General features: G+C 40.3%; 1 protein-coding gene across 1 annotated transcript in view; it reads right to left on the bottom strand.

Annotated features, from left to right (window-relative positions):
• Positions 1-18,055, bottom strand: part of TUT7 (terminal uridylyl transferase 7) — a gene marked incomplete in the record, with an annotated part of 69,531 nt that overhangs the window by 44,133 nt on the left and 7,343 nt on the right. The window contains 6 exon segments of the mRNA XM_070049875.1: positions 6,949-7,068; positions 8,250-8,376; positions 10,088-10,157; positions 12,840-12,891; positions 15,437-15,525; positions 17,384-17,561. Of these exon segments, the coding sequence (XP_069905976.1) occupies positions 6,949-7,068; positions 8,250-8,376; positions 10,088-10,157; positions 12,840-12,891; positions 15,437-15,525; positions 17,384-17,561 (636 nt within the window).

Genomic DNA, 18,055 nt, shown 5'->3' with positions numbered 1-18,055 from the left:
AAAGTGCAGTATCTTGGAGGCATGAAGAGTTACCATACACATAGTTCATTGAAAACACAAAAGAGAACAATTTATAGGGAGGCTAGTGCTGTGGCGCAGTGGGGTAAGCTGCCGTCTGCAGGACTGACATCCCATATGGGATGTTCAAGTCCTGGCTGCTCCATTACCAATGCAGCTCCACTGCCTGGGAAAGCAGTGGAAGATGGCCCAAGTGCTTGGGCCCCTGAACCCACATAGGAGCCCAGAGGAAGCTCCTGGTTCCTCGCTTTGGCCTGACCCAGCCCCAGCCGTTGAGGCCATTTAGGGTGTGAACCAGCGGATGGAAGACCTCTCTCTCTCTTCCTCTTTGTTAACTCTGCCTTTCAAATAAATTGTTAAAAACAACAACAATTTTTAGATTATCTCATCTGTAAATGAAGAAAAAATTTCTTCTGATAGAAAAGACAAAGCTTCTATTTGCTGAAGAAATGGTGACTTTGATCAGCAATTCTTTAGTGACTATCCTAGGAGAAGGCAGCATGGTCCAGTTGCTAGACCCTGAGTTCTGGAGGAAAACTGTCAGGGCCCAGTCTCCGCTCCAGAATGTTCTAACTCAGATCCGGAGGAATGCATTCACTTTTTTCAGGTCTCGGGTTCCTGTGAAAAGGCACCACACCACAACTTCCACCATCAGACAGTTGTGAAATACCTGCTTGTAGTGTTTGAGGGCTCTTTACAAAGTTTGAGGGCAATGGATATTATGAGAACTTTGCATTAATTAAATTCTGGGGGGGAGCTCAAGTAATCTCAAACTACCTTGTTATAACAAATCTGATCTAGTTTGAAAAGAGGCCCTATTGAAGTAACATGAATTCTGATAAAACTGAAGAACAAACAACTAATTTATGGTGAAGCTTGGGTGGAAGAAAGGAGAAGTTACTGATGCCTTATAAAAAGTTTATGAGAACACTGCCAACTCCCTCAACCCCTACCACATCAACAGTTTACAGACAACTGGTTTTAAGAAATGAGATGGTGCTGAAAATAAAGCCTGCAGCAGCAGAACACCTACATCAACTGCAAGGAAAATGTTCATCTTGTTTGTGTCTAATTGAAGACTGATGATTAACAGCAGAACAGTGGCCAACAGCATACACTTCTGATGGTTCAGCTTACACAAGTCTCACTGGAAAACTAAAGTGGAGCCAGCTTTGTGCTTGATGGGTGCCAAAACTGTGGTGCTCAGATCAGCTACAGACGAGAGCAGAGCTTTCAACAGAAATTTTAAACAAGTGGAATCAAGATTGGGAAGCATTTATGCAAAGAACAGTAACACCAGATGAAACACAGCCTTACCATACAATATGATCCTGAAGACAGAGTACCCCTGAAGCCATGCTAACAAGGTGCAAGTGTGGAAGGGGTCCAGTCAAAGGGAAAGCGGACTGGTCAAGAGCAAAGGTCATGGCAACGGTCTCTGGTATGCTTAGGACATTCTGGTTGTTGACTTTCTCGATGGCCAAGCAATGATAATATCTGCTTTTGTGGAGAGAGTGTTTGGACAAAGAGAGCTAAAGCTTTGGCAGAAAAGTGTCTGGGAAAGATTCACCAGGGTCATTCTCTGCCGCAAGGCTGACACTGTCGATCAAACACAGTTTGGCTGTGCTCATTCTCCCTACTGTTGGCCTACTGCCTATTTTACTGACTTTGGTTCCATCTGTGTTTCCTTTCTTCCACTTACTGCTGGTTTAGTTTGTTCTATGATTTCTAGCTTCTTGAGGTGAGACTTCAGGTCACTGATTTTAGACCTTTCTTCTTTAGTTTTAAGTTTTATATTTTTCCATCCATTTACTTTCAATCTACCTGTCTTTACATTTTTACTCTTTCTTCTAGACTGCACACAGTTAAGTCTTACTTTTTTTTTTTTTTTTAAAAGCATTTATTTATCTGAGAGAGTTCGGGGTAGGGGTGGGGGGATCTTCCATTCTCTGGTTCACTCCCTAAATGGTCTCAATGGCTAGATGTGGGCTGATCCAAACCAAGAGCTTCTTCCTTGTCTCCCACAAGGGTGCAAGAGCCCAGGTACTTGGGCCATCTTTCGCTGCTTTCCCAGGCACATTAATAGGAAGCAGCTGAGACTCAAAACTGCACCCATTTGGGATGGCGACAGCTTAACCCACTCTGCCACAGAGCCAGCCTCTTGCTTTTTTTATTTAATCTGATGATCTATGCTGCTTAATGTGGATTTTAGTCCATTAATATTTAAGATAATTGTTGCGAGCTGGCATTGTGGCATAGCAGGTTAAGCCACCATCTGCAGTGCAGTCCCAACTGCTCCACTTCTGATTCAGCTCCCTGCTAATGTCCTTGGGAGAGCAGCAGAGGACAGCCCGAGTGCATGGGCCCCTGCACTCACATGGGCGAGCTGGAAGAAGCTTCTGGCACCTCCTCTCCTTTTCACCCCCAACCCACATGATACACGAAGGCCATAGAGGGTGGAGCTAGACATTTCCCTTCCCCTAGGTAGATCAGGTACTAGTAAAACCCAAGACACTTTAGAATGTAGTCAGAGTTCCCCTGAGGACAGGCTTTTCTTAAGAACAGAATCCTCCAGGCCAGCACTCTGGTGCAGTGGGTTAAAGCCCTGGCCTGAAGCACCAGCATTCCATATGGGTGCCATTTCAAGACTCGCTGCTCCACTTCCTGTCCAGCTCTCTGCTATGGCCTGGGAAAGCAGTGGAAGACACCCCAGGTATTGGGCCCCTGCACCTGTGTGGGGGACATGGAAGAAGCTCCTGGCTTCAGATCCAACTGTTGCGGCCAACTGGGGAGTGAACCAGTGGATGAAGACCTTTCTCTCTCTCTATCTGCCTCTCCTTCTCTGTGTAACGCTGATTTCCAAATAAATAAATCTTGAAAAAAAAAAAAGGAACAGAATCCTCTAGGAGCTAGTAAAAACGGCTCCTTTTCCTAAGATTGACAAAAATATTAGGAGGACCCTCCTAGAATGAAAATTTTTAACTTTTGGGCATTCCCAGTTGAGTCTGGAAACCTGCCAACTACACGAAGCTTCAATGCTGGTACTGGCTCCACTGGCACGATTCTGCTCCAGGGCTTCTGTGCTGGTAAGCTGGGAGTCATTTATTCACCTCTTCTCCAACTGCGGGCAACGTCTGCCCTGTAATCCTAATTGTGCACTGGATCTCAAAACAAGTATTGATTTTCAGTCTGTTAGTTCTTTTCTTGTCTTGACATGAGATGACAACTTCAAACTGGACTGGTTCAGAAGTTAGCCAGACATGCTGAGCTGTACACAGAATTTTGGGATCCATTTCTTTGAACCTTTCCTTTCTGTCTCCCTAACCCCTATTATTTTCTGGTAGTCCTGGTCCTCCGGCCAGGAAGAGGATTGGTCTATCTGCAAAGCTGCTTTGAGGGGGTAGAGCCACCAAGAAATAGCAAGCTCCATCTACATTGGAGACTTGCTCCAAGTGTGGTCTGCCTGCATTTGTTCAGTCTCCAGATATTCATGTAGTTTCTGCCAGAGTTGATAACTCTGCACAGAGGGATCACCAGATTAGTGGTTCACACCCCAGTATCATAAGTGGAAGGCTGACTTTCTACTAATATTTGTTTTCCCACCTTGTTTTAGAAGCTTCGCATTCATTATCTCATTCAAAGTTCAGAATGATATTAAGGCTGATATTAATTAACTGGCTCAAGGTCACAGGATGCAAGTGGAAAAATCTCAATGAATTCCAGTGCTATTTGGCATCCCTACAGTATAAATTGTTTCATAAGGATTAAGTTTATACAACACAAAGGAAGGCAGATTACAAATGATATCTATTAGAACCTAGTAAAACATTGCTGTATGGGATAAAAGATGCTGAGAAATCAGACATAAGCTTGTTCCTAATTTCAACTCATGATGATTACCTTCAAACACATTAAGATCTAGTGACGGGGCCAGCTCTGTAGTACAGTGCTTGAGGCCACCACCTGTGGTGCTGGCATCCCATATGGTGCCAGTTCAAGTCCCACATGCTCCATTTCCAATCCACCTCCCTAATGTGGCTGGAAAAGTAGTGGAAGATGGTCTCAATGTTTGGGCCCCTGCACCCATGTGGGAGAGCCAGATGAAGCTCCTGGCATCTGGCTTCTTGCTTCAGCCTAGCCCAGCCCTGGCCACTGCAGTCATTTGGGGTGTGAACTGGGGGATGGAAAGTCGATCTCTCTCTCTCCCTCTCTCTTTCCGTCTCTGCCTCTCCATAACTCTACCTTTTGAGTAAGTAAATAATCTTAAAAACAAAAAAACTAGTGACAATAAAGTGGGGATTTTGACTGGGAGTCAAGAAGCTGAAGGATAGACTCCAACATAAAAAAGATGTTTTGGGACAGAATGGTCCTGAGACAGATCAGAGCCCCAAAGCACCATACACTACTCTTCTAGCTTTGTTCAACTTTGTAATCCCCTCAGGACCTAGCACAATGACTTGTGCACACAGAAATTTAAAGACTGACTGAATTAACAGTTTAGATACTGTCACACACATACTTGTAATTATGAAGTTTTCATTAGATTTCCTGTAGAAATAATGTATGTAAATGATGTGGCACACGCAATAATTCCTTTCCCCTCACTGCTTCATATTTTTGAGTAGGTTACTGGCAGAAACCAGTAAGCCAATGCCTGACTAGTCAAAAACATGGAAAACTGCAGATCATTTTGGTTCAAGCAGTATAGCTCGCCTTATCTGATCAGCAGAATCCAGTCCACTGTTTCAGCACTTTGCTGCTTTTTATCATTAAAAAGTTTGAAAAGTCCAATGATATCATAAAAATCAAATTAGAGATTTTTCATTAGTACTGCAAAGGAAATATGCAGTGGTCATAGGAAAGGGTATTCCTACTGCTCTTATAAAAAATTCCCAGGGGAATTGCACTGCCAGATAGGAAACCCCTTTGTTCCTGCAGTCTCATGTCCATGACCTGTGACTGGTTAGACAAGACCAGGACACGTGAAAGGCAGATCTTACGCAGTAACACAGCGGTGAGCAAGGCAACACACGCAACCTGCCCCAAGGCCCTTTAAGGCACAGGAGTCAAACTGGTTTGGTTCCATCCTTAACTCCTGGATCAAAATGAAAAAGACAACTTCAAAGGCTTTCACAGATCTCCATCTGGGCCTGGTGGAAGAGGTTATTTACTAACCAAGAGTTCACAGCTCTCTCTTTTTTTCCTACCAGGAAAGTAGTCTGGCAAAGGTACCCTCCTGTGGCCTTCAACTCTTTGATTTCAATATCTTAGGCACAAAGAGAGCTACCTTGAACATACAGCTAACTTGAAAACACAGCCTATGGGAAGGAGCTATTTCTATGTCAGTCTTTATTCCTAAACCTAGCAGATGAAGTCCCTGCTTAATTCTAAGTCTAGCTAAATAGAAAGTAAACATTTCCTACAGTCATATTATGATCGTACTCACATTTAAGAACTACTGCTCTAGAACACGAGAAAGATACTTGGGTGCAGAAAGTAGAAAAGTAGTTAAAATACCAATATACTAATTTAATCTTTTTCCCTAAGCGAGTCTTTCTATAAAATAAGTACATGCGGCCGGCGCCGCGGCTCACTAGGCTAATCCTCCGCCTTGCGGCGCCGGCACACCGGGTTCTAGTCCCGGTCGGGGCGCCGGATTCTGTCCCGGTTGCCCCTCTTCCAGGCCAGCCCTCTGCTGTGGCCAGGGAGTGCAGTGGAGGATGGCCCAGGTGCTTGGGCCCTGCACCCCATGGGAGACCAGGAAAAGCACCTGGCTCCTGGCTCCTGCCATCGGATCAGCACAGTGCGCCGGCCACAGCGCGCCGGCCGCGGCGGCCATTGGAGGGTGAACCAACGGCAAAGGAAGACCTTTCTCTCTGTCTCTCTCTCTCACTGTCCACTCTGCCTGTCAAAAAAAAAAAAAAAAAAAATAAGTACATGCGCAAGAGTATATCAAGATAAACACCTAGGGATTAAAAATGAAGTTTCCAAGAAGATGAGAATAACATCATTTTTCATCTTTCAAACAGCCTGTTCTTAGAGTATATTGTATGAACTTAATCAATTCAGCTTCAATTTATCCAGAGAGTGATCATATCACTACAGTCTAATTCACCTTAAACATAATAGCAAACTATTACTCAAGAAGTAATTGTTAAGCTCTGCATTTTGTAGCATAGGTAGAAATTTCAACATTTACATTTTCTTTTGTTTTATAGGTAATAGTGAATAAAGAGAAATAAAGACTACCTACTTAGTGAATCAAATACTTCCTAGATTTTGTCTGATATGTAAATTCAAGTATCAAGTTAGAAAACTCTATCCCAAGAAAGGATGTATCAAATGACAGATTTAAAATAAGTTCACCGGGCCAGCGCTGTGGTGTAGTGGGTAAAGCTACCACCTGCAGTGCTGGCATCCCATATGGGCACCAGTTCAAGTCCTGGCTGCTCCACTTCCGATCTAGCTCCCTGCTAATGTGTCTTGGAAAGCAGCAGAGGATGGCCCAAGCGGGCTCCTTCACCCATGGATCGGCACAGCTCTAGCTGTTGCGGCCATTTGGGGAGTAGACTAGCAGATGGAAGACCTCTCTCTCTGCCTCTGCCTCTCTGTAACTCTGCCTTTCAAATAAATTAAATAAATCATTAAAGAAAAATAAGTTCACTATTTCTTGTTTGAAATTCTCAGAACAACTTTTGTTTTAAAAATTTAGAGATTTTGCAGTTTAAAAAAGTAGTGATACCTTTAGCAAGCTACAGGGTATCTTAACACACTGACGTATTTTAGCAACGAGTGGTATGAATAGTCACAACAGAATAAATAAATCATCTCAGTTCTGGTTAGGTCTGCAGATTCTGAAATTATGCATCATGGATTGCAGACTTCTAATAAAATCAGTATAAGTTATAAAAGCAAAAAAAATTTTTTTACCCATGATCCTAGATAAACAGGGAGAAGGGGTTCTTTCCTTTGTTGAAGAAAAAAAATGGCCATGAGGGCAAACACATAGGGTGGCAGGCCTCCTTCTTCAGGGCGATCTATACTGCAAAGCTGAAAACGAGAAAAAGAGGACAAGCAGTCTTTTTGCCACAACTTGTTACTTATATCATTTGACCTAAAACCTGTAACTTCACTCCCTTTTACTGCATAATTTAGATTCTTCAAAATGCAATACCACAGCAACAAAACACACAACTTTCTTACATTTTTGCAGTAGCTACATATTGCGGTTCCAATTTCAAATACATAATCTTGTTAACGAAACCCACTCATGAAAGGCCCTAAAATACAATCTGCTATTTCACTTTTTGACATTTATAGTAAATCCACTTACATGGTTAAAACAAATGCTAATTAAGTGAAAATGATAGTTCAGCTCCAAATGCAAGCCAACTGGCCTGCTCAGTTTAATGATCCTTTCTTCCTAACCTACAGCATTGCAAATGCATGTTCTGGTCAACAAAGGTGATTTAGGGAGCGAATGTGAGCAAACTCATCAGCACTAACAGAAACAACAACTGAAGAAGGGCCTACTTAGTGCTGAAGCAGGGGGTGGCTCCAACATAGCATATTATAATCATGAATTCACTCAACTAAGGGCGGGGTACCCTCTGCCCCTTCCGGATCCACAAAACAGGAACTATCTATGGCTAACACTATACCTTTAATCAGTGAAGCTTCTGTGTTCTCTACAGTGAACCTCACAGAATGTTCATTTTATAAACATGATGTGATCTTACAAGGGAGAAGGGGATTCCGAAAGGCTCTGCTGCTTATTAGACCACCATGACTGGAGTACTTATATTTAAAGCAACATGGAAATGTAAGCAAGCCCAGATAGAGTATCTTCAATTTTTTTGGCATCCCTGGATTATAGTAGAAATAGTATGAGAAGTTTTATCTTAAACGTTCCTCTACTGAAGAACCACCTAGGGAAACTAGTTAAAATGCAAACTGTTATTCTAGATCTCTTGTTTTGATCCACAAATCTAATTTTTAATAAGCATTACAAGTCATTTTGATCTTCTGAGCAATACGGTTATAGTAAGACACAAACACTGAATCTTCCTCGAGTTTCTGTTCCAATATTCTGATGCATATGCTCCTGATGTCAACAGATAAGCATCTAAAGGTTTTAAGATGACATAAACTGAGTAAAAGATCACATCACACTGCATATACCTATGTTAGATGCACAAATGTATACATGCATTTAAGAAATGCAAACCTACCTTTGCCCAGTACCTAAATGCAATCACCAAAGGAACAAGTTTGGGCTCTGCTTTTCCAAGGACAGTTAAGTGTTTTGTCGTCAGACAAGCGTTTTCATTTCCTGCACTCACTTTACACAGCAGACCACTAGTGGAGGTGAGGTAGAAGAATAAAGTGTTACATATGCATCAGGTGCCTTTCACACCAACAGCTAATTTACAATGAGAATAAATCAATACTTTTTAAAAACTAAAGTAAAAAGCTAGCAGCCGGCATTGTGGCATAGCAAGTAAAGCTGTTGCCTGCGGCGCCAGCATCCCATATGGGCTCTGGTTCAAGACCCAACTGCTCCACTTCCCATCCAGCTCTCTGCTATGGCCTGGGAAAACAGGAAAGGATGGCACAAGTCCTTCGGCCCCTGTACCCACATGGGAGACCCAGAAGAAGCTCCTGGCTCCTGGCGTTGGATTGGCCCAGCTCTGGCCATGGCAGCCATTTGGGGAGTGAGCCAGCAGATGGACAATCTATCTCTCCCTCTCTTAACCAAGTAATTCTGACTTTTAAATAAATAAATAATTCTTTAAAAAAAAAAAAAGTAAAACACACATTCAATCTTTTGGGTCACTTAAGAAATTGGACATAAAAAAAATGAGGAGCAAGTGTGGTGGCACAGTTGGTTAAGCCACTGCTTGGGTTACTTATATCCCATGTTGGAATGCTGCTTAGAGTCCCAGCTACTCTGCTTCCAGTCCAGCCTCCTGTTACTGTGCCTGGGAGGGCGGCAGACAATGGCCTTGGTACTTGGTTTTTTGCCATCCACATGGGAGATGTGAATGGAGTTCCCAGCTCCAGACTTCAGCCTGGCCCAGCCCAGCTGTAGAAGGGATCTGGGGAGTGAACCAGTGGATACAAAATATGTCTCTGTCACTCTGCCTTTCAAATAGATAAGTAAGTAAATAAATAAAAATTTAAAAAATAGAGAGGACAGCTACATTCTGAGTAAATTATTTTACAGAATTTGAGTTTTGTTTTCATGCATTAAAAGTATTGGGGGGCATGCAAATAGGAAAATATTACAAAATGCCTCCAATAGAAGTCTGATTCATCTTTTTAAATAAAAGAAGGCTTTCCCAAGAGTCACACAGCCTACAAACCACCCACTTATGGTGGCAATGGTAATGCTTCTGGAAGGAGGGACAGACAGGTGCAGTCACAGGAATTGCTACTCAGCACATAAATGCTGCTAGAAAGGACAGCAAAGAAAACGATTAGTGCAAGTGATTATTTGATAATGTGTAACCTAGTTGAAATGGGTCAAAAGGCTTCCAGCCTGTATTTCTTCCTTCTAATTAATTTTATTATTTTTTAAATAAAAAATTTAACCTTCTTGCATCCAGTGTTGTAAGTATAGGGAGGAGACGTGCATTGTGGCAAAACAGGTTAAGCCGCCACCTGCAATACAACAGCGCTGCCAGCATCCCATACTGGCTGCTCTACTTCCAATCCAGCTCCCTGCTAAGGTGCCTGAGAAAGGAGCAGAAGATGGCCCAAGTGCTTGAGCCACTGCACCCAAGTGGGAAACCCAGATGAAGTTAGTAGCTCCTGCCTTTGGCCTGGCCCAACTCTGGCTACTGTAGCCATTTGGGGAGTAAACCAGTGGCTGGAAGATCTCTCCTCTCTCTGTGTATGTGTGTGTCACTCTGACTTCTAAATAAATAAATCAAATTAAAGAAAGAGATGAAGTATACAGAGAAGCTAGACGCAGATCTGGTAAATAACCACATAAGGTTACATCTAGAAATCAGTCATTAGGTTTAGTGATGTTCAATAAATATTAGCAACTTAAAGAAACTGAGACCTTTGCTTTTCTCTGCACACTACCACCGGCACCCTCGCGTGGAAATCCGCATCAACTTCAATAAAAGAGTCTGCGGGAAAAAACATTAGGCACGTTAATTAAAGCCATGTTTAAAAGCATAACCAGAGAAAGTTCAAGAACCAGTTGTGACTTTATCTCCTTGGTCTTTTGAAAGATCATTACTTTAAAAAGGCTCTAAAATGACTTGAAGAGAAAAAAATTGTATTCAAGAATCAAGTATCACCATATTAATTACAATCTTTAATATTAACTAAAAAAGCTAATTAGGAATGACTACATCAGTAAACATTTAAGTGTTATGTGGTTAACATAACTGGAAATATGGATAGTACACTTAAAAGCAAAACTGATGCAAAAGCCACTAAAATGTTTTGTCAAAATACATATTTGATTGAAGAAAGAAGAAATGTTTAAATGTTTTACTCAACCCAAACAGAAGGCTAGGAATGACTAATGCAAGAGATAAGAGAATCTGATGAGGTCTTTGCCAAGCACAAAAGCCATTGAGCTTCATGTTGGCCATTACATTGGATGCAACTGATAAATCTAATTGGGGGAATGCAAACTGGTCAAGCCACTATGGAAATCAGTCTGGAGATTCCTCAGAAACCTGAATATAACCCTACCGTTCGACCCAGCCATCCCACTCCTTGGAATTTACCCAAAGGAGTTTAAATTGATAAACAAAAAAGCGGTCTGCACCCTAATGTTTATTGCAGCACAATTCACAATAGCCAAGACCTGGAACCAACCTAAATGCCCATCAATGGTAGACTGGATAAAGAAATTATGGGATATGTATTCTTTAGAGTACTATACCGCAGTAAGAAACAACGAAATCCAGTCATTTGCAACAAAATGGAGGAATCTGGAACACATCATGCTGAGTGAAGTAAGCCAGTCCCAAAGGGACAAATACCATATGTTCTCCCTGATCGGTGACAACTGACTGAACACCAAAAAGGAAACCTCCTGAAGTGAAATGGACACTATGAGAAATGGTGACTTGATCAGCATAGACCTGACTGCTAATGGACAACTTAATACATTATCCCTCATAGTATTTTTTTTTTTGTCTGTTCTACTTAATATGACTGGTTTAATTCTGTAATTATCACACAGTTATTCTTAAGTGTTGAAAATTAACTGAAATGTGATCCCTGTTAAACATAAGAGTGGGAATAAGAGAGGGAAGAGATGTATAATTTGGGGCATGCTCAGGCTGACTTGCCCCAATTGGTAGAGTTGGAAACATACCAGGGGATTCCAATTCAATCCCATCAAGGTGGCATGTACCAATGACATCTCACTATTCCAAGTGATCAATTTCAGTTCACAATTGATCATAATGAAAGGACTAAGAGTCAAAGGGAGCACATAAACAAGTCTAGTATCTGCTAACACCAACCGATAGAATAAATAAAGGGGAGAGTGATCCAACATGGGAAGTGAGATACTCAGCAGACTCATAGAATGGCGGATGTCCTAAATAGCACTCTGGCCTCAGAATCAGCCCTAAAGGCACTCGGATCTGGCTGAAAAGCCCATGAGAGTATTTCAGGCATGGAAAGCCAAGACACTCTGGCAAAAAGATCTCTGTGAGTGAGATCCTAGTGGAAAGAACAGGTCTTCAAAGAGGGAGGTGCCTTTCTCTGAAGGGAGGAGAGAACCTCCACTTTGACTATGACCGTGTCTAAACAAGATAAGAGTCGGAGAACTCAGAGGGCTTCCATAGCCTTGGAAACTCATAACTGGTGCATAGGGAGATTACTGATGCCATAAACAGGAGTGTCAATTTGTAAAGTCAACAACAGGAGTCACTGTGCACTTACTCCTCATGTAGGATCTCTGTCCTTAACGTGCTGTACACTGAGGCTTAATGCTATAACGAGTACTCAAACAGTATATTTCACTTTGTGTTTCTATGGGGGTGCAAACGATTGAAATCTTTACTTAATGTACACTAAACTGATCTTCTGTTAAAAAAAAAAAAAAAAAAAAGAAATTATCAATTCCCAACTTGACTCTCACTGGGATTAAACATGACAATAGGTCTGATCTGATTTCATCATCATTTAAAAAAAAATCATCTATTATTTTTCACTTTATGTTTCTGTGTGGGAGCAAACTGTTGAAATCCTTACTTAAGGTATACTAAGCTGATCTTCTGTATATTAAGATAATCGAAAATGAATCTTGATGTGAATGGAAGGGGAGAGGGAGTGGGAAAGGGGAGGGTTGTGGGTGGGAGGGACGGTATGGGGGGGAAGCCATTGTAACCCATGAGTCGTACTTTGGAAATTTATATTCATTAAATAAAAGATTAAAAAAAAAAATCTAATTGGGAGTAACTCTTTGCAAATTCATTTATCAGCCTTATCACACCTTTAGGTCTGTAAAAATGTTAATTTAAAGCAGAGCTAAATAAACAAAAAGTAATGCTTCAGCTTTACAAGAATAAAGCTTACATATTTTGTGTTTCTCAGTCATGGTATAGGACTCATTTAATCTGTAAAGCTAAGGCTCTACTTATGAAATGGCTGCTTTGCATAACTATTAACAGTATGTCTGTTAATAACTCATTGGCATTTGCTTTGATTTTGTATTGGATGTTACCCATATAAATAATTTTAAAACCATGACTATTTTCAAAGATTAATAAATAAATTACATTCAAGTTATAGATAAACAAGAGATTTATGAGTAAAATGTAGAAAGAATTTGTCCTTACCACTGTTCTTTAAACACTCTTGAACAAGTAAGAGGACATCTGGCTGAGACATCTAGGAAATAAAGCAGTGAAAACATGAAATAATCCCTGCGTACTTTGGCTTCATTGATACAGTCAACCGAAGTTCCTAGACGCTTTTAAAATTAGAAACGCACCCTGTGACCAGAGTAAAGGAATTACTCCTGCTGTCATGCTGTGCACAAACATCAAAGATGAGCACGAAATGATGAGCATGGACAAAAGAGACGTACTATGCAATTAACTCCTGACTGATTGTTGAAGTCAATGGTCTATTAGAAAATCTCACAGTAGCTGGAAGTTAACAATGTTACCTGTCACTCTGTAACAAGACCACTTTAACAGGTGGTTTATGGGTCTTGATTGCAGAATTGCCATTCTCTAATCTGTAGTCCAGATAGGAACCAAAACCATTTAAAAATCATGGAATGGATCTTGAAAATTCTCATTGACTCCTTACTTCCCTGAGGTCAAACTCACTCTCCTGGCAATGGACTACAATGCACATTGGGACCCTGCCTTTCGCTCCATTCCAACCCCAGGCTTTTCGTTCTCTTGGTCCCTGTGCCACACCCATGCCATCTTTCAGCTTCCTGAATAAACACTCTTCATGATTCAAACTGCAGATGCTGCCCCTTCTGTCTGAAACCCTCTTTCGTGTTTTCTTCTTCCCTTGGCTGGCTCCTCCTCATCTTCCAGAGTTCGGTTAAATGTTTTCTCTGTAAGGGGCCTTTAAGACGGCTGTATCTCTGCACAGTCCCTTGTTGTTTTCTGTCAGTGACCCCTGTTTCCCTGTATGGCTTTCATGATAATCAGTGATCTCCTTTACTAGATACTTCCATGAATGAGGACCCACATCTGTTTTGTCCTTTTGAGTACAATAAGGTGGCCACCATACACCAGAGATCTAGTGATTAAATTTGCTAATTGAATGAATGACATTAAATCAAAATAACTGCTTCGGTTGGCAAATCACTGATCAGAATTTAAGGCTAAAAGAACAGTAAAATCTATCAGCTAGCTGGCCATTAGCTACAGGAGTCATATATGGCAAGGAAAGTTACGAAATAAGAATGTTTTGGGCTGGAACCCCAAAACCTGTATTTTAAACTAGCAATTAGGCACAATCCAACTAAAATCTGGCCTGCGAAAACCTCCAGTAGATAAATGTTGATTTACAACAGTGTCTTCCAGGTTTAAAATTCTGACTCATCTACATCTACCTGAATTATGCTTAAACCAGAAATTCAAGGCTTAGTGTGATTGCTTAAAAGCACAATTATTTTAACAAAATAGGTATACTTATAAAGAAAGAGGAACTCAGGAGCTTTATATTAAGTTTTAGATCATAAACGTTTACCTATCTATACTGTTTAAAATCTGAATTTCCAGGGCCTGTGTTGTGGCCCAGTAGGTTAAGCCACTGCCTGTCAGGCTAGTGTCCCATACTGGAGTGCCAGTTCAAGCCATGGCTGCTCAGCATCCAATGCAGCTCCAAGCTCCATGCTAAAACGCCTTGGAAAGCAGCAGAAGATCGCTCAACTATGTGAGCCCCTGCCACACAAGTAGACTCAGAGTTCCTGGCTCCTTGCTTTGGACTGAACCAACCCCTGTCCTCGCAGCCATTTGGGAAGCAAACCAGCAGACAGAAGATCCAACTCTCTTGCTCTCTCTGCCTTTCAAATAAATAAAATAAATCTTTTAAACAAATATATCGCAGAAAGGAAACTCATCAGCAATCACAGTCCATGTGAATTACATAACTCTCAGACTGAATTTAAAAACCCAGTTATGGGGGTTGGCACTGTGGCACAGAGGTTAAAGCCGTTGCCTGCGGTGCCAGCATCCCATATGACTGCTAGTTCGAGTCCTGGCTGCTCCACTTCCAATCTAGCTCTCTGCTGTGGCCCAGGAAAACAGAAGATGGTCCAAGTGCTTGGGTGCTTGCACGCACGTGGGAGACCAGGAAGAGGCTCCTGGCTCCTGGCTTCCAATCTATGTAGCTCTGGCCACTGTGGCCAATTGGGGAGTGAACCAGTGGATAGAAGATCGATCCCTCCCTCCCTCCCTCCCTCTCTCTGCCTCTCCTTCTCTGTGTAACTCTTTCAAATAAATAAATAAATCTTTAAAAAAAAAACCTAGATATGCACTTGTTTAGATGCAGAACGTGTGAAAATAAAGGGAAAGAAAATTATATACAAGACAAACGTTAATTTAAAACAAAGAAGTATGAAAGATCTGTAGAGTAATATGTAAACACAAAAACCTGTCAAAATTTTTTAAAATATCCTGAAGCCAAAGGTAAGTCAAAGATATAAAATAGAAATTTTTAGGAAAAAATTGCCACCTTTATACTTAAATATCTAAAATACAAGGGAAATTTTAAAAGTTCATGAAAAATGGAATAAAACATTTAATATGGTTAAAAAAAAACTTTGAAATTCATGTATAGTCTTTTCTGTGACATGCATTTTTATGAACTTTTCCAGGACCCCTCATATATACCTCAAATTTGAAAGAAGGAATTGAAAGAATTTTCACGCCAGTTTGAAAATTCCAGAGTTTCACTTTGTACTTACAATAGCTGGAAATTGAATGTCAATGTTTACATCTGAATTTCTGAAACCCATTCTGCTACAGGAAGAGCCATATAATCTCAGAGAACAATCTAAAAAACAAGTAAAAGACACAAAAGATAAAATTTCTCAAAAACTATAACCCTCCTATTGTAGAACTGGAACTATCACTTAAAGGTACACACAAAAACAAAACTGTATTCAAGGCTGGCTAAACTAAAGATGGGACGAGGTGACTCTGTTCTCCCTGAATGCTTTTATCAGGGAAGGCTGTGAGGACCGTCGTTCAGCTGAACAGTCACTCTTAGGTCAGCAGTAAAACAAACTAGAAAGTTCCTACATTATCATGCTACCATTTTTTTTATGTGAAAGTCCTAAAGATGCCTAACTTTATTTTACAATTAAAAGCCTGATGTACACTCAAGAGCAAACATTTCATCTTGTAGAAAGCACGCCGAGGTACAATTTAAAGAGCTTATTTCAACTGAACAATAGTAAATAGGATCTTTCAACATAAACTTAGTTTTATCATGAATTACTACATTATTAACAAAATGCACTTGACATAACATCATCCCCCTAAAAAAATTCTTGACTAACCATTACAATAACATTGATAGAACTTGAAATTCACTCTTGCCTATTCAAAGGGGCTTCAAAAAGTTCATGAAAAAGGAGTTAAAAGAAATTCTGAAATCCATGCATGTGAGGGATCTTCCTAGTTCATGGAAAAGGCATATATTAGAAAACATTCATCACAAATTCCAAAAATTTTTATACTATAATAAACATATTTTAATTCCATTTTCCACGAACTTTTTGAAGTATCCACATTTATTTGCATCTTTTTACTACTATTGTACCAAAACATATTTTCTCATCAAGGGTTTTTGATTTTTTTATTCAAATGATTTCGCTGGGTTTTAACAGCTTTCCATAATATAGCACATTCAATTTTACATGGAATTCTATGGCAAAAAAATAAAAAAATAAATCACTGAAATTACAAATGACTTTTCTGAGATATCTATATAATGAAATGCAGGTTCCCTTTTCTTATTCTTAGAAAGTGTATGTGTGTGCACCTGCACCCACTTGTGTTACAAGGACTACATGCACGATCTTCCAACTGAACAAAGAATTCTAAGGGTTATAAGGTAATTGTAACCTCAGCTGTGAATCAGAAGCACTGTGGAGCTTTCTAAAAGTGGTTCTTCATAGTACTAAAGATAATTGTGATTCTCATGTACAGACAGGACTGAGAATGATTAAGCCATTCCAGCTCTGTACTTAAACAGGAACAGGGGAGGGGGGCGGTGCAGAGGCAGGGTTTGTTGCTGTCAAAAACTGATAGTAGCTATGTTGGGCATTTACCATACCTGCCCTTAAATTTTCATAAGTAGCACACTCTAGTTTTCCCTGCTCCCTGCCCCACGATCTAAAATTAAAAACAAGCATCAGACAGACATAACTTTGAAACTAAACAGTACACAAAACCCATGAACAAATCATTTACAAAGTAGTTTTTCAAGCTCATGTTACCATTTTTTTAATGTACCCATAAATAAGAACTTTTTTGTTTTAAATAGGTAACTTGATGATAGAATACTTCTCTTTAACTCAAAATACTGTGTCATTTTAGACAAGTAAAAAGGTAAACAAATGTACACATGAATAGTCCCATAGTTCCCCCATAGTATGTGCCATCCTACTTGAAGTTCATACACACAATGAAATTTTTAACTACAACAGGTTTATAATAATCTTGCATGTAAAAATTTCTGTTATTTTGGGGGAAGGCAGAAAAAACAAACAAAAAAACCATTAAAAACAAGACCAGACCTTTAGAACATGGCAAATGAGTTTTTAAATAGGTGAAAATCACTACTGTCAGGAAAAATGAATGAGGTACTTTCAGGTAGCTAAACAAAAAACAAATCTGGAAAATACCTGGTAACTTGTGTTGGAACACATTTTCCATGATACGTTTAATTTCTAGCCTCTGTTCCAGGTTCTCATTGTGTAAGCCAGACTCCTGTACCACTTTGTCAATGGCAATGCCAATTGCATTTATCTGGGAGGGTGTTGGCGGGGGTAACGTAGTGAGCAACTCTTCCTCCTGCTTCTCCTTTTAAGATCAATGTTGAAATTAAAAATGACTCACACAGTTTTTACCTTCTACCATTCACTGAGACAACACCCTATAGAATTTTCTGGAATTTTTTTCTAAGCCCTTTTTGCTTTATCTGTGTTACTCTTCATCCTGTCACACACATACACACTGCTTTACGCATATCACATGGGTTGGTGATAACAGAGTAGGCAGGAATAAGGAGAAAGAGCAAGGAAAGAATATTAAAACAGCAATGACAAACTGATAGTTTGCTTTTCACTAGATCCCATCAATGACTATATTTTCTGATACTGTCCGTTAGATAGCTCAAGACTGCCCAGCAGACACATCCTACCAGTATATTTGGCTAAAATCAACAAAGTATTGAAGTTATGAACATCGTGGCCTTAAGGAAAGCAAACCACAAAGGTGATGCGCAGGAACAACTGGCAGGTATGTGTATTTGTTTGTGTTACATATAATTTACCTTAATGTTTTTTCTTTGCCTC

The sequence above is a fragment of the Oryctolagus cuniculus genome, chromosome 1 (genome assembly GCF_964237555.1).
Source record: "Oryctolagus cuniculus chromosome 1, mOryCun1.1, whole genome shotgun sequence".
NCBI classification, from domain to species: Eukaryota; Metazoa; Chordata; class Mammalia; order Lagomorpha; family Leporidae; genus Oryctolagus; species Oryctolagus cuniculus.
This window is presented reverse-complemented; position numbering and strand designations above follow the sequence as displayed.